This window comes from Heloderma suspectum, chromosome 4, assembly GCF_057233095.1.
Source record: "Heloderma suspectum isolate Gila_16-S chromosome 4, 16-S_ref, whole genome shotgun sequence".
Classification (NCBI taxonomy): domain Eukaryota; kingdom Metazoa; phylum Chordata; class Lepidosauria; order Squamata; family Helodermatidae; genus Heloderma; species Heloderma suspectum.
Window position 1 is genome coordinate 8,352,734 of NC_139461.1, and position 26,358 is coordinate 8,379,091.

At 50.3% G+C, this 26,358-nt stretch overlaps 1 protein-coding gene across 1 annotated transcript; it reads right to left on the reverse strand.

Annotated features, from left to right (window-relative positions):
- Positions 1–1,925: 1,925 nt before the first annotated feature.
- LOC146346519 (protein-glutamine gamma-glutamyltransferase E-like) lies at positions 1,926–25,813 on the reverse strand. The gene is made up of 17 exons (XM_084851409.1): positions 25,642–25,813; positions 24,044–24,156; positions 21,482–21,606; positions 19,131–19,208; positions 17,815–17,993; positions 17,543–17,710; positions 17,052–17,288; positions 15,669–15,787; positions 14,458–14,586; positions 12,954–13,131; positions 11,216–11,351; positions 10,003–10,106; positions 8,379–8,624; positions 7,454–7,756; positions 5,878–6,035; positions 5,434–5,567; positions 1,926–2,073 (listed from the first exon to the last, which is right to left on the reverse strand). The coding sequence occupies exons 1-17, from the start codon at positions 25,811–25,813 to the stop codon at positions 1,926–1,928; spliced, it is 2,727 nt and encodes a 908-aa protein (XP_084707535.1).
- Positions 25,814–26,358: the final 545 nt, after the last annotated feature.

Below are 26,358 nucleotides of genomic sequence, written 5' to 3' on the forward strand. Positions count from 1 at the left end.
TCTGCGTTAGGGGTGTGGGGGAAAGTCACAAGTCCCCACGACATGTAGGGGCAATCCCAGAAGCTGCAGAGCAGAGGGGGGTGGCAGGGCAGGGGGAGGAGAGCACCCTTCCTTCGCCTGCTTCTGCTGCCTCTTCCTCTTTCTAGACATGGTCTGTCTCCTTGTCCTTCCTCCATCTTCATCCTCCCTCTTTTCCGCAACCCCAATCCGGCCTGTTTCTATCTTCCTTCTTTCCTCCGGGCCTGTCTTCTTCTCTCCTTCCTAATCTTCCTCCCTGCTTTCCGCATTCTCCTCTGCCCCATCCTATAGCTCTCTCCCCACCACCCACCAAAGATATTGACCCCCCCGCCCCCCGCACTACTTTCTCTTATTTTGAATTTAATCTATGGAGGTAATGATGACTGATGAATGGGGTAATTCACTGAAGGGGAATTGGTTGAATTTCGGATGAGGATCATGGTGGGAAATTGGAAATTAACTAGGGGTGATCCCCTGACTTGATTTTGAATTAACACGTGTGTGTGTGTGTGTGTGTGTGTGTGAGAGAGAGAGAGATTTCCGTTTTTACACCACTGTAAATTAATTGTTATTGTAGAGGTACTACTGAATTGGGAAGATCTGGGACAAGATACAAAGTAACTGAATAATTTAATTTTAACCCAGGTGATTTGGTTGAGAAATTAATTAGCTGGCTGTGGCTACGGTAAAATGTAAATGAATCCTAGCACATATTTGAAAAAGTGCGTATACAGATATAAATCAGCACATGCAGGTTTGTGTGTTGTGTGACTGAGCTCCAAATCTTTTAAGCACTTTGCAGTATCTCTGCTGCCTAGTACCTCAACATGCAAGATCTTGACCCAGGTGGATGGATTCATCAAGGACCACTATTCAGTCCTGAATGTTCCATCCAGTTATAGGGAGTGAATACAACTTATACAAAAATTATATGAGTCCACACAACTGGAATACAGGAAGAAAATGTGTTTTGAAACAGTGCAACTCAGACTCAATTGCTCATGGCCTGTGCGGGATAACTTTTGATTTATGACTGCATTTAGGATCCAGCTGAAACTGAATGTTGATTTCACTGTGCAATGAGTCCCAGCGATCTCACCGTGCTGAGGAAACACTTGGTTTGTGGGTAGCTGCTTGTTTTAAGGAGGTGAATGGTTGAGACTTTTATAGGATGAATTATGGAAGCTTTATTAAACAGAAGTAGAAATCTCACATTCACATAGTAGTAAAATGAAAGAAAAATTAATGACAGTCTTACAGACTTCTCCAAGCTTGGTCAGTTGTACCTGCCAGGGGTGGTGACCTCTTTTCCCTGGATTTCCAGGTGTCAAAGCTGAAACCTCCCAATTGTAACCATATATTTGATGAATAATCCCTCAACATGGATTCAGTCCCAGTTTGATCATGGTGTGTGTTGTTTGAGCATTTGATTGGTTGTTGTACACAGATAGCTAATCTTTCTCCCAGTGGTGCTCACCTTCAACCCACATCAGGTGTTTAGCCCGTGTTCCAGAGAAGGCTGGTCTTTCCATTGAAACTTCCTGATCTCTACCTATGTTATTTCTGCCTATTCATCTATAACTGCAAAAACTGCCCCTTCCCTGTTCTTGTACCTTGCTAGGTGAATTTGCTGAGGATTTCCAAGCTCCACTGCACTTAAGCTAAGCGATCTAACTGATCTAACAGTCCTCTAGCTAAGCTATTCTATGGGACCCTGGGTAGGCCAACATGATCTATGCGTGTGAAGGTATCTGATTATATACTATCAACAAGAATAACTAGATGAAAATATATGCCGGTGTGGTCCTCCCACAGCTGCATATTCAGCATTTGGCCCTACCAACTGTGGACTGGCTCCATCTGTCTGGGCAGACGTCACCTGGATGACCAGACTCTGGGCTTCAGAATCAGTTGCCCACCACAATGGTCTCAAAGGCTTTGATGTTATGAAATTTGTCACAGGAGAAATGGATGATCAGATGTTTGGTCCCGCTTCTGCTGGGAGTGATGTCAAGGTGGACTCGGGAAGTCTCCTTGGCCTTCAGTGGTGGCACTCTGTGGAGGAGAGCAACAGGGGCTGGTCAGCCAAGATCTGGGAAGAACTTTAGGCATCGCAAGCACTCAGGAGCCCCAGTGACTGGGGAAGGGCTTGGCTTACTTGGCCCTCCCTGCCCTGAGAAGACTAGTGGCAACTCCAGGAGGAGTACCCAGGCCAATCCTCCCTAGGATTGACTTCAGCCAAATCACCCCTGCCACTCATCAAAAAAGATGATCAGGGGACTGGAAACAAAGCCCTATGAGGAGAGACTGAAAAGAACTGGTCATGTTTAATCTTGAGAACAGAAGACTGAGGGGAGATAGGATAGCACTCTTCAAGTACTTGAAATGTCATCACAGAGAGGAAGGCCAGGATCTCTCCTCAAACATCCCAGAGTGCAGGACACAGAATAATGGGCCCAAATTATAGGAAGCCAGATTCTGGCTGAACATCAGTAAAACCTCCTGTTACAGCAATACGAAAATGGAACCAATTCCCTAGGGAGGTAGTGGGCTCTCCCACACTGGAGGCATTCAAGATGAGGCTGGACAGCCACCTGTCAGGGATGCTCTGACTTGGATTCCTGCATTGAGCAGGAGGTTGGACTCGATGGTCTTGTAGGCCCCTTCCAACCCTACTATTTTATGATTCTTCTGGGGTGTTGGATGATCACGCATAGGACAGGGATTGAGGGAGGCAGTCACCTGGCCCATATGATCATGGAGGGAAAACAGGCCAGTGCGTACCCATCCAACCTCTGTAGCTTCTTAGGCTTGAGGGTGGGTTGCCACCACTGATGGCTTCCTTATGATGACCTCTGTTGTGGAAGGGCCAATAGCTCGGTGGTAGAGCGCTTCCTTTGCATGGAGAAAGTCCCAGGTTCAACTGCAAGGAGCAAGGCTGGACAAAGTCCTTTCCTTGAAGACTGGATGGACACCGGGGGTCACTGGTGCTGTGCGGCAAGTCGGCATTGCCTAAGGCACAACTGGTGTGGCAAGACAAATCAGCCTTCTACTCGCTCTCTGAGCCTGGAGACTCCCTAGCAACTTCTTTCCTACCATTCCTGTTGCACTTTTTAAAGAAACAGCAGAAGGTGAGGCAGCTTGACTGTTTCCTGACCAGGGGAAAGTTCATGCCTAAGACGCTAAGAGGAGAGCCAGGGCTGAGCTAGTGCGGCAAGTGCTGGACGTAGACCAGGGAGGCCTGGGGCCAGGAACAGAGGAGAAGCTGCGTCTCCCACATCAGACTGTTGGTCCATCAAGCTCAATGTTGATGAATTCAGATGAACTGCTGCCCAGCTGCAGTTTCACAAGTCCCTGGCTCGACATGTGCAGCAGTGCAGGCAGCTGGTGCTGCCTCCACTTGGCTCCCTTGACACAATGGCGGGGCCTAACCTGGCGTTGCCGCGGCCCTGGGGCAGTGTCACTACCAGCCATAGCAGCACCGGGCACCTGCTGCATGCCCTGTGGAGGGGGTACACAAAAGAACACATTTTGAGCCCTGGATCCTTGTGGGTGGGCAGGAGGGAGGGAGGCCATTCACCGCCACTGTGCAAAGTCAGAATTGTTCTCAATGTCCACAGCAAAAGCTGGATCCACACAGCATTGATTAGCACTCCCCACCCCCATTTCTGAAGCACTTTTCTATACTTTTAAAAGCACAAAATGTGCTCTATCCATTCATCCATCCATCCATCCATCCATCCATCTATCTATGTAACAGAATGAATGTATCTGCAGTATTTTAAAGGGCAGACACATTCAGCGTGTGTGAGGAGGGGCAAGACCCAGCAGGTGGTGACGATGAAGTTGAAGGCACACTTGGAAGAAACTGATTATCTAGACCCATTTCAGTCGGGCTTCAGGCCTGGGCATGGGACAGAAACGGCCTTGGTCGCCTTGGTGGATGATATGTGGAGGGCTCTGGGTAGGGGTGAATGCTCCTTCCTTGTTCTCCTCGACCTCTCAGCGGCTTTCGATACCGTTGACCACGGTATCCTCCTGGACCGCCTGGAGGGGTTGGGCATTGGGGACACCGTATTGCAGTGGTTCTGGTCCTTCCTCTCCAGCAGGTACCAGAGGGTAGCACTGGGAGAGGAGGTTTCGGACCCGTGGCCACTTACTTGTGGGGTGCCACAGGGTTCCATCCTCTCCCCGATGCTATTTAACATCTATGTGAAGCCGCTGGGGGCTATCATCAGGAGGTTTGGGGTGCAGTGTCATCAATATGCGGATGACATGCAGCTCTACCTCTCGTTTAAATCTTCACCAAGGTTGGCCGTAGAATCCCTGTCCAAATGTCTGGAGACGGTGAGTGGCTGGATGGGGAGGAATAAGCTGAAGCTGAACCCTCACAAGACCGAGGTACTTTTGGTGGGAGACAAGAGGAGGCTGGGGGATGTTGATCTGGTGTTGAATGGGGTACGGCTACCCTTGAAAGACCAGGTCCGCAGCCTGGGGGTCATTTTGGACTCCCAGCTGTCCATGGAGGCTCAGGTGTCAGCTGTGAGCCGGACAGCGCTGTATCAACTCCATCTGATACGGCGGCTGCGCCCCTTCCTTCCCGACCATCTGCTCCCAGCGGTAGTACATGCGCTGGTCTCCTCTCGTTTAGACTACTGCAATGCGCTCTATGTGGGGTTACCCTTGAAGACGGTTCGGAAGCTGCAGCTGGTACAGAATGCGGCGGCTCGCCTGATTAAAGGCAGCCGCTGGCGAGATCACATCACTCCAGTGCTGAAGGAGTTGCACTGGTTACCAGTTGTTTTCCGGGCCAAATTCAAGGTGTTGGTTTTGACCTTTAAAACCCTATATGGCTCCGGCCCAGCCTATCTTAAGGAGCGCCTCCAGCAACACCAGACAGGCCGCTTAACAAGATCAGCCTCGGATGGCCTTCTCTCTGTCCCATCAGCCAGGACTGCTAGACTGGTGGGGACGAGGGAGAGGGCCTTTTCTGTGGTGGCCCCCACTCTGTGGAACTCCCTCCCTAGGGAACTCCGTCATGCCCCCTCTTTAACGAGCTTCCGTCGTGCATTAAAAACGTGGTTGTTCAGGCAGGCATTTGGGGTGGGTTAGGGTATTTTAGAAAACATTTTTATTGTAGAATTTTATTGTTTTAAACTGTTTAATTACATGCTGTACATCACCCAGAGTGGCTGGGTGACCAGCCAGATGGGCGATTAATAAATTTAATAAATAAATAATAATAATAATAATAATAATAATAAATGTATGGAAAAAATGCTCACAAAAGATGCGAGCATACCCAATTGAAGCCCCAAGCCAGATGGGCGATTAATACATTTAATAAATAAATAAATAAATAAATGGCCAGTGTGTCCCTTCAGGGGAAGGACATCGGCGTCCAAGGATACTTGCCGTATCTCGAGTCTGTCCGCCACCAAGTCACTGCCTTCCGCCCGCAACGCGCAGCCCTCCAGCTCCTCCTCCAGGGGGTTGGTGAACGTCACCTCCACTCGCACCTCCCGGCCCGCTCTCGCTTCCCCCAGGACCTGCCCGGGAGGAAGCCTCGGTTGAGGCAGGGCGGCAAGGAGGGGCCAAGCCTGGGAGAGCCAGGCAGACGCAGCTCGCCCCTCCCTCTTTCACGCAAGGAAGTCCTCCCTGACAAACGCTGCTGTTGCTGTGATCCCTCCACCCGTCTGCACTCAGACTTCCGACTTGAGGTTGCTGGATTGCACTAATTCTCAAGCCCCTTTTAACAAGGTACCTAGCAGTGCATTTTAGCCCCCACCCCCCACCCCGACCCTGGGTGGATGGGAGGGAGCTGGCTTGGGCGAGCGAGCGGGTGAGCAGGGACGTTACCTTCATGGTGACAGTGGGGTCGTCCAGGATGATGACCCTTTCCACCAGAGCACGGCTCCCATCTTCTACTTGGCATAGGGCCGTAGCTTGAATCATATTGTCTGAGGTCAGGTGCTGCCTGTACTCAGCATAGGAGATCTTGATAGGAAACGCTTTCTCTGAAAGAGCGGCGATGGAGAAGAGGTTGTCCCCACGAGGCGTCTCCACGCAAGCCTGGCCAAGCTCTGAGCGGGCTCATTGTGGTGGGACAGGGGACACACCCATGGCCTATGTGCTACACCAGGCTCTTGGGGGATCTTCCGGTGCATCCTGTGGCACCGTGGGGATCCTGGCCAGAGCAGCTCTTCTTAACGCTGACATTATGGCCGGCAAGTCAAACCCGCCCTTATCACAGCTCTCTCTTGAGAGTTCATGGATGAGGGAACAGTTTCCTTTCCAGTGCTATTTATTAGCTTCGGGAAGCCCAGTATTTCCCTTGCCAACACTCGTGCTAGCAAGGGACGTCCTTGCCTCATCCCTTATCGCAGTCTCTGGAGGAGAAAGATGCTGCACCCCTGCAAGAAAGGCAGTGCTCCCTCTTTCCTGCTGCTGTTTCTGGCTCTTTATCTTCGGAAAATGAGGATTTGGAGCTGATTCCAGGGCCGCAAAAGCCAGGCTCTGCACTGGTGAGCTGGATGGAGCCATTCTTGGCTGCAGGGGGTGGGTTGAGGCTGCAGAGTGGCACTTCTGGCCCCCGGCAGATCAAGGAGCCCTTTAGCAGCATGATGGGAGGTGGGAGGAGGGGCTGAAGCCACCAAGGGAACTTCCAAAGGAACGGCAGAGCCGACAAGGCAGTGGGCTTCCCGGCACTAAAAGTGTCACAGGTGGACATGAGTCCTGGTGCTCTGATGGAGAAGGACAAGACTGTGCTCAGGCAGGGCCATGCCCTGTTGGGGTCCCCTTCAGCAGGAGATCTCCTGCAACCCTTTGCCAGTCTGGTGGGGGGGACACAGGAGGAGCCAGGAGCTCTCATTCCTGCTGCATCCCCCCACCAGAATGCCCATGGCTGCAAAAGCTGATCCCCTCCATCTCTCCGTATGTTTCTTGCATGGGACAGGGCAAGTGGAAGTGGGGGGCAGGCATTTACTGAGCCCAGCCCACACCAGGGAGCTGCCAGCATTCCATGATCCGAGAAGGCTGGGAGTCCCCGTCACTGCCCTCTGGCTAGCAGAGGTGCAAGTCCAAGGCCAGCGGAGAGGCGCCAACTGCTCTGGGGCCACCTGACTGGCTGCTCGAGGAGGCCCTGAGGAGACAGGAAGCAGCCGCTTGGCTGCAGCTGAGCAGGCCTGGAAGGGGGATGGCCTGCCGTCCCCCCGCTGAGAGGGCCGTGATACAGAGCACGTCATCCGTGGACCTGGCGATTTAGGAGGTACAGCGGGAAAATCCGGTCCGTGTTCCAAGGCCTGTAGTCTGCAATTCGGTGAGGGGGGTGGTGGTGGTGGAGGAGGGAGGCATACACAGGGCCACTGCAGGTGAAGGACTTGCTGCCTTCAGTTCAGAGGCTCACATGGGGTGGGGATGAGTATACAGTGGTTACCTTCGTTGGGGCCAAGAGTCACCTGGAGGGAGTTTTTCCAGACCTCGCTGATGGGCTTCCCATTGTAGACGATGGACCAAGCGGTCATATTAGCTGTCAGGCTCCTGGCTGCGGAAGCAGGGTTTCTCAGCATCAAGACTAAGCTGACATCCTTGCCGACCTCCGGGGGGCTTTCCAGCTTGAACCTCCCTGAGATGCTCGGCTTTTCAGCTTCTGGCAGTCGGCCAAACATTAATACTGCTGGCATTTTTAGATGCAGCTTGGCACGAGCCTTCCCAAACACTTCCCTTTCCTCCGCAGAGCCTGAAAGAGACAGAGCAGGGTAGCAAAGTCCAGAGGGCCATTGACCCAAAGGATGCAGGCCACTCATCTGCCCCTGGGGTCAGGGATGCGCGCTCTCTGTGGCTTTCCCTAAATGGTGGACTCTTCAGGCTTAGCCGCTTGGCCCTCCTAGCAGTGCCAGTTCTGGCATAAAGGCAGTCTGGGCCAGGGAGAGCTGGAAGGCAGGTCTGCTAAGTTCTCAGGCTTGGCGCTGATGTGAGGCATGGGTTCTGCTCCTTTGATCCCATTGACTGGGTCTGCAGACACCTTTCTGCCCTCATGCTTCCAGCCAAGCTACTGGGGCAAACTACTACTAGGGGTGGATGAAAACTGACATGAACCTAAATTGTCATACTAAATATTCAAAATCTGAAAAACAAATTTTCTCAGATGCCCCAGCCATTTGTTTCAGATCCCTTTTGCTACATATTTGTAACAGAGACCTTTAAGAGCTGTGGAATAGAATGGCAGAGAAACTTTAATCAAGAGGACATCTGGGTGATGGCGTGGTTTGCAAAGGAACTCAATACCTAATGAAAGTAAAAATACAAGTTATACATCATATTAAAAGAGCCTGTGCGAGGGTGCGTCATATGTCATATACCTTCTGCATATTTGTAACTGTCCGTCACATCCTGGCGGGCATTGCTGCCCACAGCCTTTGTGCTGATGAATTGGCCGACGCTTCTGGTGTCAGAGGAAATCTTTTTTTTTTCTCCCGTGTTTTTGTTATATTCCCATTGGACAATGTCAGCATTGACCTCTGCAAAGACGAACGGGGTATCATACTTCAGGTCCACATCTCCCCCTTTGATGGCTCTCAGTGAAGCTGGACCGCACTGGTATATTTCTGGAGAGTTCAAGGAAAAGAAACAGGCTCACAATGCAGTGGGTTAGGAAAAATCAAGTCATATACATTGCATGGTGGGAGGACCAGATAGAAGTATTGAGTGTCATGGGGATGAATCATGTTTTGTCAGCTTCAGGAGCTGCAAAAGAAAGAGTGAATTCATGCAGTGCACATTTAACTCACAGGATTCACTGCGACACCCACTAGCTTAGATAGCTTTAAAAAGGGCTAGACATTTTTCTGGATGATCAAATTGTGGCCAAATAAATGCCATAGGCTAAAATGGGGTGAAAATCACACTTCTATCAAAACTTACAAATACTTTATACTTCTTCTGGCATCCCTAACCACAGAGTTAGATTTTTGTATTTATATTAACATTTAGTTATATTTGGTGGGATATATATTTTCCTTCAACCTTTTTGATTTCTGTGATCCCTCATCACTGGCTAAGTTGGCTGGAGCTGATGGAAGTTGGAGTCCAACAACTTCAAGAGGGTCAGGTTCCCTACCCTTGAGCTATCCCATTACCAACCCATAAGAGGACCATGCATAGGTGAAACATCCTAGTGGGAAGAGCAGCTCAACAGTGGAACAGCCTGCCCTGGGATGTGGTGGGCTTTCCTTCACTGGTGTATTTCAGCAGAGGTTGGACAGCCATCTTTCAGGGATGCTGTAGTTGCATGCAGTGTTGGAGAGCCTGCACTGAGCAGGGCATTGGACTAGAATCTAGTCACTAGATGAATTTCAAGGTCTCTTCCAACTCTATGTCAGGATTGAGCCCAGGCTGCCTGGTTTGTTTTCTGACTCTGATTCAGAGGTAGAGCTAGAAGAAACCCAGCCCAGACAAATTCCCCAAGACTCTCCAGGAGCCAGCGAAGAACCTTTCCAGGGGCTTATTGAGAGGGAGGGCCAGGCTCAGAGACCATCTCCCCCTGCCCAGTGGGAAGCCTGTTGGAAGAGCAAGGAGCACTGGAATTGACAGAGTCCACTGCCAAGCCAAGAGGGCGGAGTTGAAAGGAGGGTGGAGGCATTCTGCCAGAATGGTGGCCCATCAGAAGTTGGGTCAAGAGGACCTCTCTGAAGGGAGGGGCCCAGAGAGAGCCCATCGAGCACGGTGGGAAACCCGTTCCTCAGTCGAAAGGCAACTGCTTTGCTTTAGTATATCTCTTAACAAAGCCCTGTTTGGCAAATTAGGCTTAGGAGACCGCTCTCAGCTTTGTTGATGCCACAGGCATGAAGAGGTGCTATTAATTGCACAGCAAGTCTCTGTTGCTTCACTGCTCAGTGGGAAGGCTTGGAATACCTTGGAATACCTCTAACTTTCTGTGATGGAGGCAAATCACAACCCAGTTCCTGCAGCTGACATCTTTCGTACCTTTACTTGTCTCCTGTGGAGTTGCATCCAAAGTTTGCCACCCGTTGTATGGGGAACCAAGATCAGTTCGGACAAACCAGCTTTCGTTCCACACGTGGAAGTTCCTGCAGTGAAGAATACATACATCAGACGTGACAGTGTGCAGTGAGATGACGGCAGACTGTGACTTCTGCCTGCTGGTCAGTACCCAGTTTCTCTATAGCATCTGATTCAACGGGAGGGAGCAGAGCAAAGCTGGCTTCTGGGCATATATACGATGCCACCATCTGTGTGTTCAGCTGGAATTCCTTCAGAGGAAAGGCCACATTGTACCATGGAGGGAAATATTGTGCCAGAGCAAGAAATGAGTTTGCCTCTGTGTGAACATGTGGTAAGGAGCCACAGGGAATTCTGGCTCCTTGGTGGATCTACCCAAATAACGTATGCGTTTGTCACATGTGTACATGTGACAAACCTAAAACAAACAATGAGAGAAGGAAGCCACCCCGACTGCAGTTGTCTGCTTGGGCAATGCATTCTCACTGCAGCAGAAGCCCCCCTCCCCCCTTGCAAGTGTCAGATCACCAGTGACCAGGCAAAAAAGGAAGGTCCCTGTGCAAAAGATGCCTGGAAAGTCCCTCCGGGAAGGAGGGAAGCATTTGTGGCTGCGGGTACACAAGAAAAGCCCACTCTGAATGTGGTGAAGAATGGACAGCTGATGCGGGAGGGGCATAGGGAGGATGGTGGGCAGGAGGCTGAGTGGGAGGGGGCCCTCGTCCTCAAGTCGTACAGGTGGGCTCCCACTGGCATCTGGTTGGCCACTTTGCCAACAGGATGCTGGACCAGATGGACCCTCGGTGTGATCCAACAGGGCTCTCCTGACGTTCTCATGCTCTTATTACACTTATGAGACATTAAAAGATGATCAGGGGTGACTGTCCAGGGCCATGTGGGAGAAGTGGCAGAGGGGCTGCACATGGGAGTGGGACAGGAAGGAAAGGGAGGCTTCCGGGTGGCATCTGCCTGCCTGGCAAGGGGAAGCTCCTCACAGGCACTGCCCAGAGCAGTGGAGAAGTGCAGCGGCGGAAGGGGAACAGAGATCAACTCCCGCCCAGCGGTGGGAATCTGCAGCTATGGCTGTGGTGCCTCCCTCCTCCTTTCCAGCCCTGCCGTTGTGTGCAGAAACCCAGTCGGTTCCAGTGCTTAGCGGAGGAGGAGAGTCAGGAGGAGTTACCAGACGCTGTCGTAGCCCATGCGCAGAGGGTGTCCAGAGGTGTCAAAGTACTGATCCACAGTCAGGTTTCTGTCTGTGTCGTGGGCAGATTCGAAGTTGGTGACTGTGCGAGTGGGAATCCCAAGACACCGTAGCACTACAAGAGAGAGCGAGGATGGGGAAGCGGTGGGATTCGCCATCCCTTGCATGCAACAGCACTGGTCTCTGCCATGGTCCTTAGCCAGCACTTTCTTCTGGGACAACGTTTGCTGACCCTTGGAGTAGCCAGAGTTTGAAACACGTGACACCTTGTCAGGAAGAAGCAGCGGGGAATAATCCACCTGTCACACTTGCCTCTCTCTTGGCCCACAGCGAGTTGGTGGATTTTGCCATTTAACCCCCCTGCGCGCACACACACACACACACACACACACACACACTTTCATGGCTACTGAGACAGCATGCTTGTGGCATGTGGAGAGACCCATCAGGTCAATCAAAGGCCTCAGTGAAAGGAAGGGAGCCCAGCTGTAGCACAGCATTCCCACTCAGGATTTTGTAGCCCCTCTGACAGGGGCTACAAAAGCCACTCAGTGATAGATACTTGTGATGTCAGGGTCTTTATCAGTACAGAGGTGGCTGTCATGCCCCACCACTGTAATCCAGTCGGGACCAGTGCATGCCCAGACCTGAAAGGCTGGAAGGAGGGGACCCCACCGCTGGCCCTGGTGTGCACAGAGGCCAAGAGGAGCCAGCAGAACCTGATGGACACTTTAGGACACCCCATAGTAGATGCCATACATAGTAGATGCCATCTGCAGAATCAGGGCGCCTGCTGTACCCCCTCTGGTCACACACAGCCCTAGACCCTCCACAATCACACCCAGGGCTCTCTAGATCCACTGATCCTTCAGATGGAAGTGGTGGACCAGAAGGGCTGGCCAGCTAGAAAACCTGTCATTCGCTGTTTGGTAGGTCCTGGCGCAACGTGTCCTTCTGCCCAACTCCTGGTCATGTTTGGTGGCTCCTTGGCTGGACACTGCAGTTGCTGTTTCAGCAGCCTTGCCACAGACCTGCTCCTAGCCCTGCTGGACAGCTCCCCAGCCTTCCCGTAAGACGGGGAACCCAAACCAGGTAGCAGTGGTAGCTGGAGAAGGACAAGGGCTGGTTGGTGCCTGTCTAGTCTAATGGATGCATCTCCCCTCCTCCTGACTGCCCACCTCCACTCTGGCTCCTGAGCAAAAGCAGCTAGAGGACATGAAGGGAGCCTGTCTTATATGGCACAGCGTCTCTCACCCCTAACCTTCTGCCTCCAGCTCACTGCAGGTGACTCAGTAGGCCCCAGGACCTTCATTTCCCCCCTGTCTCCCTCTCCTTCACCCTGACTATCTACTGGTCAGCTTTGCTGACTGGATCTTTGTGGGTGCTTCTCCTGGCATAGACAGGCCAGTACAGGAAGCTATTAGAGCAGGCTCTATGATCCCTCTCTGAGGGTGAACAGAATGGGGAATGTGTGCCAGAGGGACAATGTGACCAAGAAACAGAGGTTCTGTATACCATATATATCCATCCATCCATGCATCCATTTTCCCCTGGGTGAAATGCATGTTGCACATCCACCATCTGTAGTCTGGCTATTATCTAGTTGCCACAAAGCCTGCAAGTCTCACACTGCCTTGCCTTCCACTATGGCCCCAATGTCTTTTCCCAGCACCGCATCTGACAGTGCAGGTATCTCTACATTTCCAAGGAGACATACCTGTAGTCAGGACTCCAGCGAAGACCCAGCATTGCCCATACTTGGCTGGTTTAAATCCAGACTGCTTCCATTTCTGCAGGATATCCACACTTCCTGTCCAGCTGCCTGGAGATGCCCCACCTTTATAATTTCCACTCCAGTTCCCCTGCAACACTCCACTGTCATCGTTGCTGTTGACCTGCGAAAAAGTCAAGATATGCACAGCTGATCTGACTCCGAGGGCATGGGTCGCCTTTCCAGACTTAAAAACAAAACAAAAATAAAATATTTCTTGGCCTCCTTTCAGGGCAGGAACCCTCCCAAGGTGGTGTAAAACAACAGAACACAAAATAAGAACCGTTACGGTAGTGAAAACGCAGTAAAAACACACAGTAAAAGCTGCAACAGCCGCAAACATTCTTTAAAAAAAGGCAAACGGCAGCATAAAATTAACCTTACTCCAGAGTCCAGACAACTGGAGCTACAAGCTGGTCTGACGAAACATGCTCAGGGGAGGGCCAGAGTGAAGTAGGAAGTCCTCAGGGCCTTCCTGAGAGCCAGCAGTGATGGGGGCTGGCGGGCCCTGACAGCACCTCCCTCCAGAGGTGTGGGGCCACTATGGATTGTCTCCTGCTGCATTTCTCTGATCGTTACGGGACCAGTGAGCTGCTTGCTCTGCTTCACGCGTTGTGCACATTCGGAAAGTTTCTCGTCAAGGAAGTGCCGCTGTTCTGGAGGTGCCGCAGCTCACCGGGAGCCAAGCCTGCATCAGCTTCGACTTCCCAGGGGAGGGGCGCCTGAGTAAACAGCCCCATCCACACGTCGTCCCAGCCAGCCACCTAAATGAGACTGGATCGGGGAGGGAGCAGCGGGCAGGGAGCTCACCAAGCAGCGGGACGCATTCCCTCCCCATTCCTGCTGCCCACCCCCATTGGGAATAGCTTCACATCCTTTCCGAAGTGGCGAGAAAGGCTGCCCAAAATGTGGGATTTGGGTGTGTGGGGGCAACACCTCTGTGGACCGTGCCCCCTCTCCTTCCCCTCCGCATGGCCTGCCACTCTTGCCTCCCTGCAGCGAAATGTGACCCTTCCCAAACTGCCTGGGGCTGGAACTGAGGAGGACATCAGAAAAGCCCAAAGGCCCATGCAGTGCAGTATTCTGTTCCCATGTCGGATAAGAGGATGCCTCCACGAGAAGCCCACAAGTAGCCCTTGTCCTACAGGCCCCAAGCAGCCATTTGGCTGGTGTGAACAGTCGCCTTTCCCCAGCTCCATCACTTGAGTTATGGAGGCCTTGGGGAAGTCGCTGCAGTCAGGGACTAGAAAAGGGCTCCTCCCGCCAGTAGAGAGCGCCCAGCATAGGCACAATTCATTACACTTGTACAGTTCTCACGTGACCATTTCTGGGTCAGGACTGGTGCTAAGGAGGCTGGAGAGAAGGCGGGAGTCACTCCTGTCACTCTGCGCAGAAATGCTCGCCTCTGGTCCTTGAGTGAGAAGAGGGAATCATGCAAGCCGTTCCTTACCATGGCGCTGAGCACCCGTCCAATGTATCTGGGGTCATTTCTATGATGTAAGTCAGCAATTGGGTCCTTGCGGTAGCTTAAGCTCCAGTCCAGCATGGAAAGGCAGATATCCAGAATGTTATCTTGAAACTGTTGGCAGAGGAAGATATTAGATAAGATTTAAGCCTTCTCATTCTGCCAGCACCACCACCATTGACACCAAATTCCTGGAACAGAGAGAGCTTTGGCATAGCCAGGAAGAGTTCCAGCTTTCCCAAGTGAAATGCCATTTTCTGGATTTTCTGGTGACTCCCGCTGATCTGGATTCTTTTTTCTTTGTCCATTCTCACTCTCTCTCCCTATACATCCAGCTTTAGCAGAGAATTCCCAAAAGCTTGATGAGACCTAGACTGGGAGGGGTCCTCCCTCCCCCTTCATCAGCCCTCTTCTCTGGCAATTCTCCATGTCCCAGCACTCTGAAATGATCAGGGAATGCAGAGGCTGTTTCCCCCTTCCTGGTCAATGAGTTAAGTGGTATGTTTTTAAACAGCTTATGGGCATCTCTACACCAGCCTAAAGTCCCACATTCAAAACAGGGCTTTCCCCTTCCATTTTAAATGCAGGATCACTTTACAAGCCCTTCCTCTCCCCCCTCGTCTCCCCCTCCTTTCCCCCCTTATCTGAGTCTTCAATATGTTTCACTATACAGCCACTAGATGGCACTGTGGTCTAGCTCCTCTTATTGAGCGCTTTCCTCTTTTCACAGGGAACTCAAGCAGGACTCCGGCGCTGTAATTTGAGAGCTCAAGATCTCCAATCTTTTAAAACATGGAATAAAGGTCATTAGTTCAGGAGACACCCTAAAGGCTGATGATGTCATCTAAAGGACCCACAAACCTCAGTGAGAGACCAATCTCAATAGCAGGATAAAAGCTCTGTGTAACAAAGCACTATATTTCTTGGAGTCACATCATCCATCATGGAATACTTTAGAAGTCTACTCAGCTTTTTCCTCACCTTCAATTCCCTCCCTCTGTAAAAGAAACCAGGGGATGGGAGGAAGGAAGCTGGCATATGAGGGGGGCTCTGTTGAGCCATAATTGGAGGGGGGGGTGAGGCTCAGCTTTCAGCAGCCTGGGGATTTCTGAATTGGGGCGTGTGTTTGTAAACCCACCAACCCATCACCCAAAGTCTTCTCCATCCTTGTTTGAAACCCTCCGCGTTACGTTTACCTGGCCATAATTCCATCCAGATGGAGAGATATAGAGGGAGTTTCCTGTGAAGATAACACCAAACTCCGAGAGGACATATTCCTCGCGCTCCATGTTATTAGGCAGGAACACATGATCCTCTGAAAGCCAAGTGGGAGGCAAACGCTGTGATAGCACTTTGGCTGGGGGGAGCTACGGGTTTCCTGGGACATCCTGCCCAACATGCCACAAGCCCACAGATGTCCACCCACCCCTGGCCCTTACACGTTTTCTTTTCCTCTTTTACAGTACATTTTCCTTTGAATGGCAAGAACTCTCACTCTCTTCTTAAGTTTGGGGGAAGGTGAGGGGAACAAGCACAGGTGTGCAGGGGAGGGGGAGCAAAAGGAGGCCTGAGATGAAATGGGTTTCCTCCAACCTGATGGCCTCCCCAGCCTGGTGCTCCCCCAGATGTGCTGGACTGCGACTCCCATCTTCCCCAGCAAGCAAGACCAATGGCCATGCAGAGAGTGGCAGTTCCACGCCTCTGGAGGGCGCCATGTTTGGGAATGCTGGGTTGAGGCCCCGTTTCTGCTGGTTCGGACAGGCATGCTGCCCCTTTAAAATGGGAATGGGGCCACATGGCCGGAATGAGGCCTCAGGGCTCCATGGCAGGTTCAGTGTTGTCGGGGGGCATCTTGGCAGGCCCACCGACTCTTGCTCTGTCAGCGACCACAGGCCTTTAGGAAGCTCTCTTCTCCCAGGGGAAACAGCTGGCCTGTCATCTAGCCCACTGTTGCACCATGATTGTCAGTCTGTCCACAGGCAGCAGCTCTCCAGGGTCTCAGGAAGGAAGAAGCCTTCTTTTAAGCATCTGCTGCCTGAGATCCCCCCTCCCCCTGTTGGCTAAGTGGAGATGGGGGATACATGGACCCTGGGACCCGCTGCATGCAAACCATTATTCTGCCACTGCGCTATGGGCTCACAGCCTCTCTGCGCTGACGTGAGCCAACACTCCAAGCATCCGCTGGCTTCAGAGGAGACACAAATCCCGGTAGTGGCAGCAGCCTCTCTGTGCCGGGGCAACAGCCTGGGTTGCTGCGGGGTCCTCCAAAAGAGCAGCACCCCTTCCTTTACCTAGCAGGTGTGGCCTCCCTGGGCCCTTGTGCCCCATCGCTGCTGCTGCTCTGGCGTGTTCGCTTCATGCCTCTTCCTCCCATGCCCCTTCTTGTTCAGAGATGCCCTGCCGCTGAGAGCCCCTGGCCAGGGGCGGCTGGAGCCGTCTCACCAACAATGCTGCTCCCTCCAGAGCTCTCCCACCTCCACCAGCCCTCCCTGCCACATGAGTTGGCCTGGCTGGAGGAGACCCCGTTCTCAGCTGTTGGACTGACCGGGCCCATAGGACCGCGTTCTTCTTTCTGTTACCTTTCAGCCAAGGATTAAAGAGCAACACGAAAGTGCCAAGGGCGGAAGAGGGTGCGCTGGCGGTGGTCTTGACACCCAGCCGGTAGCGTCCAATGGCGGCATTTGGTGGGCTCGAAATGGAGACGCCCAAGGAGCTAGAAGCGACAGAGGTTTGCACTGCGCCCCAGGAGCTCGAGGCTGGTGTGCTGGAGATGCCAAACTCCACCCGTGTCTGTTCTTGCAGAGCAGAGGTTGACCCTGAGGGGAAAGAGCAACAGCAGGAGGAGGAGATGGTTTGCTCTGCACATTCCGAGCAGCCCACACACCGCCAAGATGGCCTTGTGTGTCAGGATGCACCACTCTGCAGGGGGTTCAGGGGAGCCACCCAGCCATGTCTCTTTGTACTCTGAGGTTTGTGAGGAAGGCAAGGGAAAGGGGGTCATTGTGAAGCGTGGTGGAGGGGGACCCATTCCACTTTGGAGGGAGGAAAGGAAGGGAGAGGACGCATTTACCTGTCTCTACAATAAAAGTTGGGCTTGTTACATGTCTTTGTGGTGGAGGAAAGTTCAGAGCAATCGCAAAGCCTTGTCCTCGCCGAACCACCAGCTCTGTGCCACGGTATCGGTCAGTGTGGTGACTGCTGGCATTCTCTTGCAGATTCCAGTCAATGATGGGCGGAGCTGAACAAGAGCGAGAGGGGGAAATGGACCCACTAAGGGCATGGGAGGAGTGCACCGAAGTGCCAGTCCTCTCCAGCAGTCCTCTCCCAGACTGGCTCCACTACCCCCCAGCCCCATGGTGTGCAGGGTGGTCCAGAAAGCATCAATGAATCCTGCAATGCTCTTTTTCCCATTAACATGAGAACCTGGAACAACTGAGATGGTGAGCCAAGTGATGACGGCTTCTCTTTGTGTCCCTCCCAGTAAATAAGTGGGGTCTTGCTGACCCTCAGACCCTCCAGGCCTGGGAAGACACTCAGACAATCTCACTGAGTTTAGTGGCACATAACATGCTCTTCTTGACGTTTAATTATCACTGCAGTTGACAGCAATGCAAAGTATGACAAAGAGAAGCTGATGATTTGTCAGAGACACAGAGTTCCTCTCTTAGAATTTTCTTTCCAGCCATAAAAGCATACCCTATGAGTGTAAAAGATGCAGTATTTTACCACCCTACTCATGAGCATAAAAAGATGAGTCAGGATTAACTTTCCAGTGTTCACTGATCTTGGAGGTAGGGATGTACGAAACACTTACTTGGTTTCGCCCAGGGACATCCATGGTGGGTGGGAGGTGCTCCATCCCTCCCCCCGAAATTCTCCCCAGCCAACTTCGCTCCATGGCGACTCCACAGAGCGGCCGGCTGGGGCCGCCCGCAACTGGGCATCCAGTCACTGGGCTGCGCAGGGACGCAAATGGTGGCGGCTACAGCAGCTGCCATTTGCGTTCCTGGTTTTTTTGCGAAAGACAGGGGTGCAAATGGCATAGCAGCCACCATTTGCGCACCTGTCTTTTGCCGTGATAGGCTACATAAATATTTACGTAGCCTATCATGGCAAAAAACCAGGAAAAACTACGGTGACCGCCATTTGCATTCCCTTTTTTGCTATGGTAGACTACGTAAATATTTACGTAGCCTATCATGGCCTCTGAAGGGATGCAAATGGCATCCCTGCATTAGCCATGATAGGCTACGTAAGTATTTATGTAGCCTATCACGGCAATAATGAAGAAGCGAATGCAAAGCATTCGCAAAGCAGCGTGAACGGCACCAGGTAAGTGCTCCGTTTCGCACGCCTTTCATGAGGTGGTGGGGTGGGGGACTTCGTTCTACCATGGATTTTGGGGGGCCTTACTGAGATCCGTGGCAGAATTCTCCAACATCCCTACTCTGAGGTGCTTTATGAGGACCCACAGACATTGAGGAGAAAGTTTTGAATTCTGTACTGGCTTTTCTTTTGCTTTGAGATGATGCTTGATGAAAATCCATTGGCATAAAGTGTGGGCACTTTCCATTATGGGGGTCAGGTAGGGGGGAGAGACAGAGTGGGAGAGAGGGAGAGAGACTACATGCTTCACACAGGAATCAACCACTACTTACTGTATGCTTGGTGATGTGTCCAGACCCATGAGAAGCAGCATTACCAGTGGCGAGTTATAGTCAAATGCCAGGTTGTAACTATGAGCAAAAACTGGTTATGATGAGACTGTGATCTCAGATGTGGGCTGAATGGCACTCTGCAAGCCCCGGCAGTGGCCTGAAGCCACTTATGCAGGATGCAGAATGTCGTTCTCAGCAGCAGGGCTGGGTTGGGCAATACATTTCTTGATAAACACGAAGAGACGTGGGCCAAGGCAGGGCACGTTCTCAGCCTCTAGCGATGGGGCATGTCATTACATTCGGGACTGTGTCAAACCTGGTCACCGCCCCTCCACTGGAACTGTCGCCCCGGTGTGTATCCATCATCCTGTGGGGGCTACTCCCCGCTTGGATCCAGGTCTTGGCCTAGGCTGGGCTGCAAACAGGAGGAGGTTTGGCCCAAAGGCACCAACCCACCCGTGTCCAGGGAGTGCTGGCTTCCTTGCAGGCGCTCCTGCCACCTCCTCCCCTTGTAAGTGTGGCCACTGCAATGGGAAAGAGGCCACACTCCTCTCTGACATCTCCTCCACTGCCGCATCAGCACACACAAGCGCACCGCATCCTGGAGAAAGAACAGCCCGGGTCGCAATGCAGTGGCGGCTGAGGAGGAAGCATTGCCCCAAGGAGGCTGTGGATTTGTCACTCATTTCCAGTAACTGTAGGTCTTGATAGCTCAGAACAGGAGAACAGCTGTGCTGCACCAGCCCAAAGGCCCACCTGGTCCACAGAGTGACTGACCAGCTGCATGTGGGAGGCCCAGAGGGAGGATGTGAGCACAATGGCGCCCTCCCGCTCGTGCTCCCCAGCAGCCGGTAGACAGAGACATCCTGCCTTAGACCCTGGTGGCAACACAGGCCCATCGCCACCGTTCGCCAGCGATAGCCTTCGTCTCCGTGAATTTTTCGAATCCTCTTTTAGAGCCATGCCAGTTGGTAGCCATCAGTACACCTTGCAGTAGCCAATTCCGTAGCTTAACTGTGCCCTGCGTGAAGACGCCCTTCCTTTTATCTGCCCTGAATCTCCCACCATTCAGCTTCATGGGATGACCCCGGATCCTAGGGAGAAAAACTTGTCCCTATTCATGTTCCCCACACCATACACAACTGTGCACCTCTGGAATGCCCCCCCCTCACCTTTTCCCGAAGCTAAAAAGCCCCAACCCTTTTTCCATTGGGGAGTTCAGGCGTGCTCCTGGGTACTCGTAAGATGCTGGGCGTAGCCCCATGAAACAAATTGGTTTATGTATGTGTGTATGTATGTTTATGAGTGTGTGTTTGTGTGTGTATTATTTACTTATTTCTGTATTTATTTTATTCCACTGCTATACCACCCAATAGCCAAAGTCTCTTCTATATACTTATGGAATGGAGTGAGTCATTTATTAATCCTACAGTGCTATGCTCACAACTGAGGATTAATTTCTGAGTAAGCATGAAGAGGGCCAGGATGACTCACACACACACACACACACACACACACACCCTACTCACCTTTCTCCTAAGCTAAAAAGCCCCAACCCTTTTTTCATTGGGGAATTCAGGAGTGCTCCTAGGTACTCTCAAGATTCAGGGCAGAGGACCATGAAACAAATTGGCTTGTATATGTGTTTGTATGTGTGTTTGTGTGTGTGTGTGTGTGTTACTTATTTATTTACATGGGTTTTTTTTACATTTCTATACCACCCAATAGCTGAAGGTCTCTTATACATACATATGGAATGGGGTGAGTTGTTTATTAATACTACAGTACTATGCCCACAACTGAGGATTAATTTCTGAGTAAGCATGCAGAGAGCCAGGATTCCCCCCCCCCCACCATACATGTAACACAGATTACAATCTGGGTGAGGAGGAGAAGGAAAAAACACACAAATAATCTTGTCTTGGGCAGTTTTTGTGAACTGCCCAGAGAGCTTCGGCTATTGGGCGGTATAGAAATAAATAAATAAATAAATACATAAATAAATAAATAAATAACAAATAAAATTGTCTATTTGTATAAAGTCAAAGTTCAGAATGTTTCTCGCCCACCACTGACTCTCCCCTCTTGAGCATTTCATTTCCCAGGACCCGTTCTGTATGTCATAACCAAGAGAAAGGAAGATCAAAATAGTGGAGGGGAGAAGAGAAAAGGAAGACTGGCGACTGGAAACGGCGGGAGCAGAGGAGGAATCCCCCAATCCGAGCGGCTTGTTTCAGAGGGCACCACCTCAGGGGATCTGGGGGGATCTGGAGGATGGGGGCGCTGTAGAAGCCCTAATGACCTTTACAGCGTTAGGTGGTTGGGGTTTTCCTGCTCTGTTAAATGCTGACACTTCTTCGAAAGCTCCGCTTATGCTAGCGGCGCCGTGACGCACTCTGTACACAGTGTGCGCAGCACCCCGGAACGTGACCTCACAGGGTCCCAACCCTCCTTTGTCGTAACCTGCTGCCTGCAGCTACATGGGAGAGGCTAACGGAGAAAGGGGGGAAAGAAGTTTGTCCAGGTGGAATACAGACAGTCTTTGCTGTGCTGAGGTCAGTGAGCTTCTCCAGAAGCCAACATTTCCAGTTTGGGGCAGAGAATCAGATGGTGTGCAAAGTACCTGGATTCACAGGGAACTTTTCTCTGACCTTCTGACTTCTTTTCCAACTTTCACTGCAAGCAAGCTGCCAGCAGTGGGATAATAATAATAATAATAATAATAATAATAATAATAATAATGCAATAACAACTTTTTGTTATTTCTCTCCATTCAACTTTTTATGTTTCTGTACTGGGCTTGCATTTTAGATGCTACAGATGTTTGTATAAGAAGAAGGAAAGAGGAGAAAGGTAGAAGAAATGTCACTTGAACAACGAGCATGCTCATGGAAGGGAAGGTGGCAGTGTCTCCTCGTCTTACTTAAAATGCTGCTGCCCTGATGTCCTGTCCCAAGTCTGCTAAGGGGGGAAGTCTGAAAGTCTTCTAGTCCAGTGGTCTCCAAACTTTTTTGATCACGCACCCCTGTCTGTAAAAATTTTTTGAGCACGCACCCACAAATTATGTATTTTTATTCATAAATTATATACATGTACTACTGTACTAATATGTACATTATAAAATATACCCAAAAATAGAAATTAAAAAGGATGAGATTAAGATAAAATAAACAATATATTTTTTAAATAATGTATTTTATTTATTAACAGCATAAAACCCCTTTTTGCTCTCACTAAAAAAATAATATTTTTAGTGAGAGCAATGTGATTGAAGATGCTTCACTATTTTTGAAAATCTTGGTTTAACACTTTGTGATACAGTGATTCAAAGGTCTGGTTCTAAGTTCAGTTTATTTCGATACTCAGTTTTAATGGCTGTCATAGCTGAAAAAGACACCTCACAAAGATAAGTAGATCCAAATGGAAGAACTGCATCATTGGCTGTGCTTACTAAATTACGATACTCATTTTTCAATCCCATCCACCAATTATGCAAAGGTTTTGTTGACATTCATCTAGTAAACTTCCATCTTCCCTGATGTCAATCAGTTGTTTTTGCAAACTAATTGGAAGGTGTTGCATTTTTATATTTTTAAGAATTGGGTTCAAAACCCACTGAAACTGAAGGTTAGAAAATTCTGTTTCCATGGTTTTTAAGTGTGCAGAGATAAGAGTTTTTATAGGTGACACATGGTTTTGGCCACAAAATCACATACTGGTGGAAACATTTCCAAACATCCATTCTCAAAATGCTCTCTCCATAGCATGAGTTTCTTTCGAAAAGCAGTTACTTTCTCACTCATTGTTAAAAACACCACTTTTACCTTGAAGAGACTGATTAAGTGTGTTTATTTTTTCAAAAATATCTGCTAGGTAGCATACTGCTGACAGCCACTTGTCATCACAGAAAAGGCCAGCAAATTTGGAGCAAATGTGCTCTCCTTTGGCAGGACAACAGCTGCTGCAGGGCCGCGGCCGAGCAGGTAACTGCACCTTCCTCTGTTGTGCCTGGCAGGGACTGGCATAGGTGCTCTTGGTGGCCGTGGCCATGGCAGGATAGCACTGAAGCCAAGAGAGAAATGCCACAGAACTTCCCTCTTGGCTCCTGTCTCTTCCTGCTGCCTCTGCTGCCAACATCATTGCACACCACGGCAGCTTGTCAGGGCAGCGGGAGGCTGCTCAATGATCAGGCAACTCGTGCACCTCAATGGATCGTCTTGCACACCCCCTGGGGTACACACACCCCACTTTCGAGACCACTGTTCTAGTCAATGAGGGTCTACTAAGCTCAGAGCAAAGGCTCAGGTTGAGGGAGATGATGTAATAATTGGAGGAACTCAAAATAGTCGGGGCAGTCCGAAAGAGTTGGTGCATGTGCCATGGTGTGCCTCCTAAACAGCGCCGATGGCAGAGTTGCTCCAGAACCTTGACAATTTTGGTTATCTTTTTCTGTACTTTTCCCAGCACACAATACCCCAGTGACCTTAACTGAACACAGTAAACTAAACGTGGTCACGCTACAGCTTTGCAGAAGGGTAGGATGATATTTGTGTGTTTATTCTCATTTCCTGCAGCTGAGCTTTACCAGCAAGGAAGTTGGTGCGCAGCGCAGCCCAGCTGGCTTAAAATCATAGTTAAATACAAAAAAAAAAAAAAACTGTTGGGGTTTAGTTAATTTTTTATGTATTTGATTTATTATTGTTTTTAAATCAAATGCATACAAAATTAACTAAACTCCAACAATGCCAACAATAACAGAACAAAAACAGCACCCAGACCAACAGACACACCACAAACCTACTTAACTGCGAAGTTCTTTGCCTGCCAGGGGAAGGACAGCAGAGAAGAAGGCAGCTGAGCAGTCACTGGCCTTCTCTTATCACCACCAAAAGCACCTTTGAAGCTGTTGGTACCGAAAGAAGGGCCTTTCCTGAAAAATGTAAAACCTGGGCAAGCTTGTATGGGAGAAGGAGGTCTTTCAAGTAGGTTGGTCCTAAGCTGTAGAGGTTATAACTTGCACTTTGTACTGTGCCCAGAAACAGACCGGTAACCAGTGATGTTTTTGTAACAAGGGAGTCATAAGCTCCCTGTAACCACCCCTGGTCAACAACCCCGCTGCAGCATTCTGGACCAGCTAGACTTTCCAGAACAGTTTCCAAAGGCAGCCCCATGATGAGCACATTATAGTAGTCCAAACAGGATATAACTAAGTTTTGTGTGACTGTGGCCAAATCAGACGTCTCCAGGAATGGGTGCAGATGGCACACTAACCTCAAGTTGTGCATATGGACTCCTGGCTACTGCTGAAACCTAGGAATTTAGGTTCAGGGCCAAATCCAGGAGTACACTCTAACAGAGATCCCAACTCTTTGGAGGGAGATGGGGAAAAGAGGTATAACCCCATCCAGCACAGGTTGAGTCCCTATTTCCTGATCTTACAACTCACGTTGAGCACTTCTGTATTATCTGGATTAAGCTTCAATTTGTTCACCCTCATCACTTACATCTTTGTGCGAGGTGAATGAATGGTAAGTGGTAGGCCCTGGAGAAACACAAGCCAGGGTCCTCTGTGGGCTATTTTAGAACCAGCTCTGTCTCTTGCATATCGATCTGTTCCTTCCCATGCCCTTGATGTGGTCACTGTTCTTGAGCATCTGGCCCTGGTTTCCAGGTTGGTTTTATCATAGTTCTGGCCCTATGTTGCTATCCACCAAATAATGTCCCCATTTGTCAATTTGCACAGGGTATGCTCACATCTTTGGTGAGCAAAACCCAAATTCTCATAATCCCTAGTCAGGGACGATGGAACCTTCAGTCCACGCATGGGAGCAGAGAGAAGGAGTATGTGCTCAGCAGAGATGTGCAAAGTCTCTCTCTCTCTCTCTCTGCTAAGGAAGTAACCAGGGAGAGAATATACCCGCTGTCCACCACACATACTTACATGCTCCCAGATTCCACCCAGAACACACAACAAAATCTATTGCCTACAGCTAAGTCCTAAGATATAAGCACATCTTTTCAGATGTGTTGGACTTACAACCTGAGGATTTGAAGCAAGCATTTCTCAGACTACAGTACCCACCCAACAAATTAACAAAACAGACTAAAAATGCCAGAGAGGTGCCCCAAGAACATAGCCAGACCTTGCAAGAAACCCAGATGCCAGCTCTATCCCCATACTTGCTCTGGAAATCCTATTACAGGACTTAATGGTGAGGCGTACAACATTAGGGGTCATTAATTGCTCGTCTTCCCATGAGATATATGTGATATTCTGTCAGGAATACCCTTCTGTATTCTACATAGGGCATTCAGGCCAGTCTCTGTACAAAAGAATGAAGGTGCCACAAGACTCCGTTGGTTTTGCTGTACCAGACTAACACAGCTACGCTTCAGGGAATTATGAAATGATGCTTAATTACTCTAATTCTTCACAGCCCTATATCCCCCCCCCCATCCTTCCTAAAACACTTGCAGCCAGCTCAGCATTCTGCTGGCCGCCTGTACTCACAGGCCATGATCTCTTGCTCTGCTCGTCTTTGGGTTCTCAACTCCTGTGGACAGCTGCTCTGATTGGGTGACACTCCAGCGAGTTTGGAGAGCCTCTTATATAGAACCCAAAGGAGTCTCCTCCTCCTGTCCAGCCCAAGGAGGTGGTTGAGGCTCTCCAGCCACACCAACATCGCCACAATCTTTTCTGTCAGGCTGTCTTGATGGATCTGCCCTTGTGCAAGGGCAAAAGTGACCCTGGACAGCTCTTCATTCCACCGAAGCTGATGACAGAGGTTCTGAGAAAATGTGCATGCAGGTTGTCAGTTCCAGGAAAGAAAGAATTAAACTTGAGTCAACAAGCTATCAGTGATAACTGTTTCTTCATTGCTTTTCTTATTACTAGTTACTCCACAGCCAATGGACAAAACTGCCTTTTGTGGCCCTTATTCAGCTCTTTTGGCACAGGCATCTAAAAGGGAGATGCAGCAACTTGTTGCAGTTTAAGGAGGCTCTGAATTCATGCAGCCATGAAGCCAGCCTCTCCCAACAGGGAACAGCATGATTGTGCAACCTAACTGAGGGGCATTTCTTCAAAGAGCAATTCACAGGGGTATCTCCTCCAAGTCTTAGCACTTGCCTGACTTGCAGGAGACCCCAGCTGCTTCCTATGTTCAGTTGCTCCTACCACATCAGTTCTAATTTGAAACTTTTGCCAGAAAATGCAAGGATAGGCTGT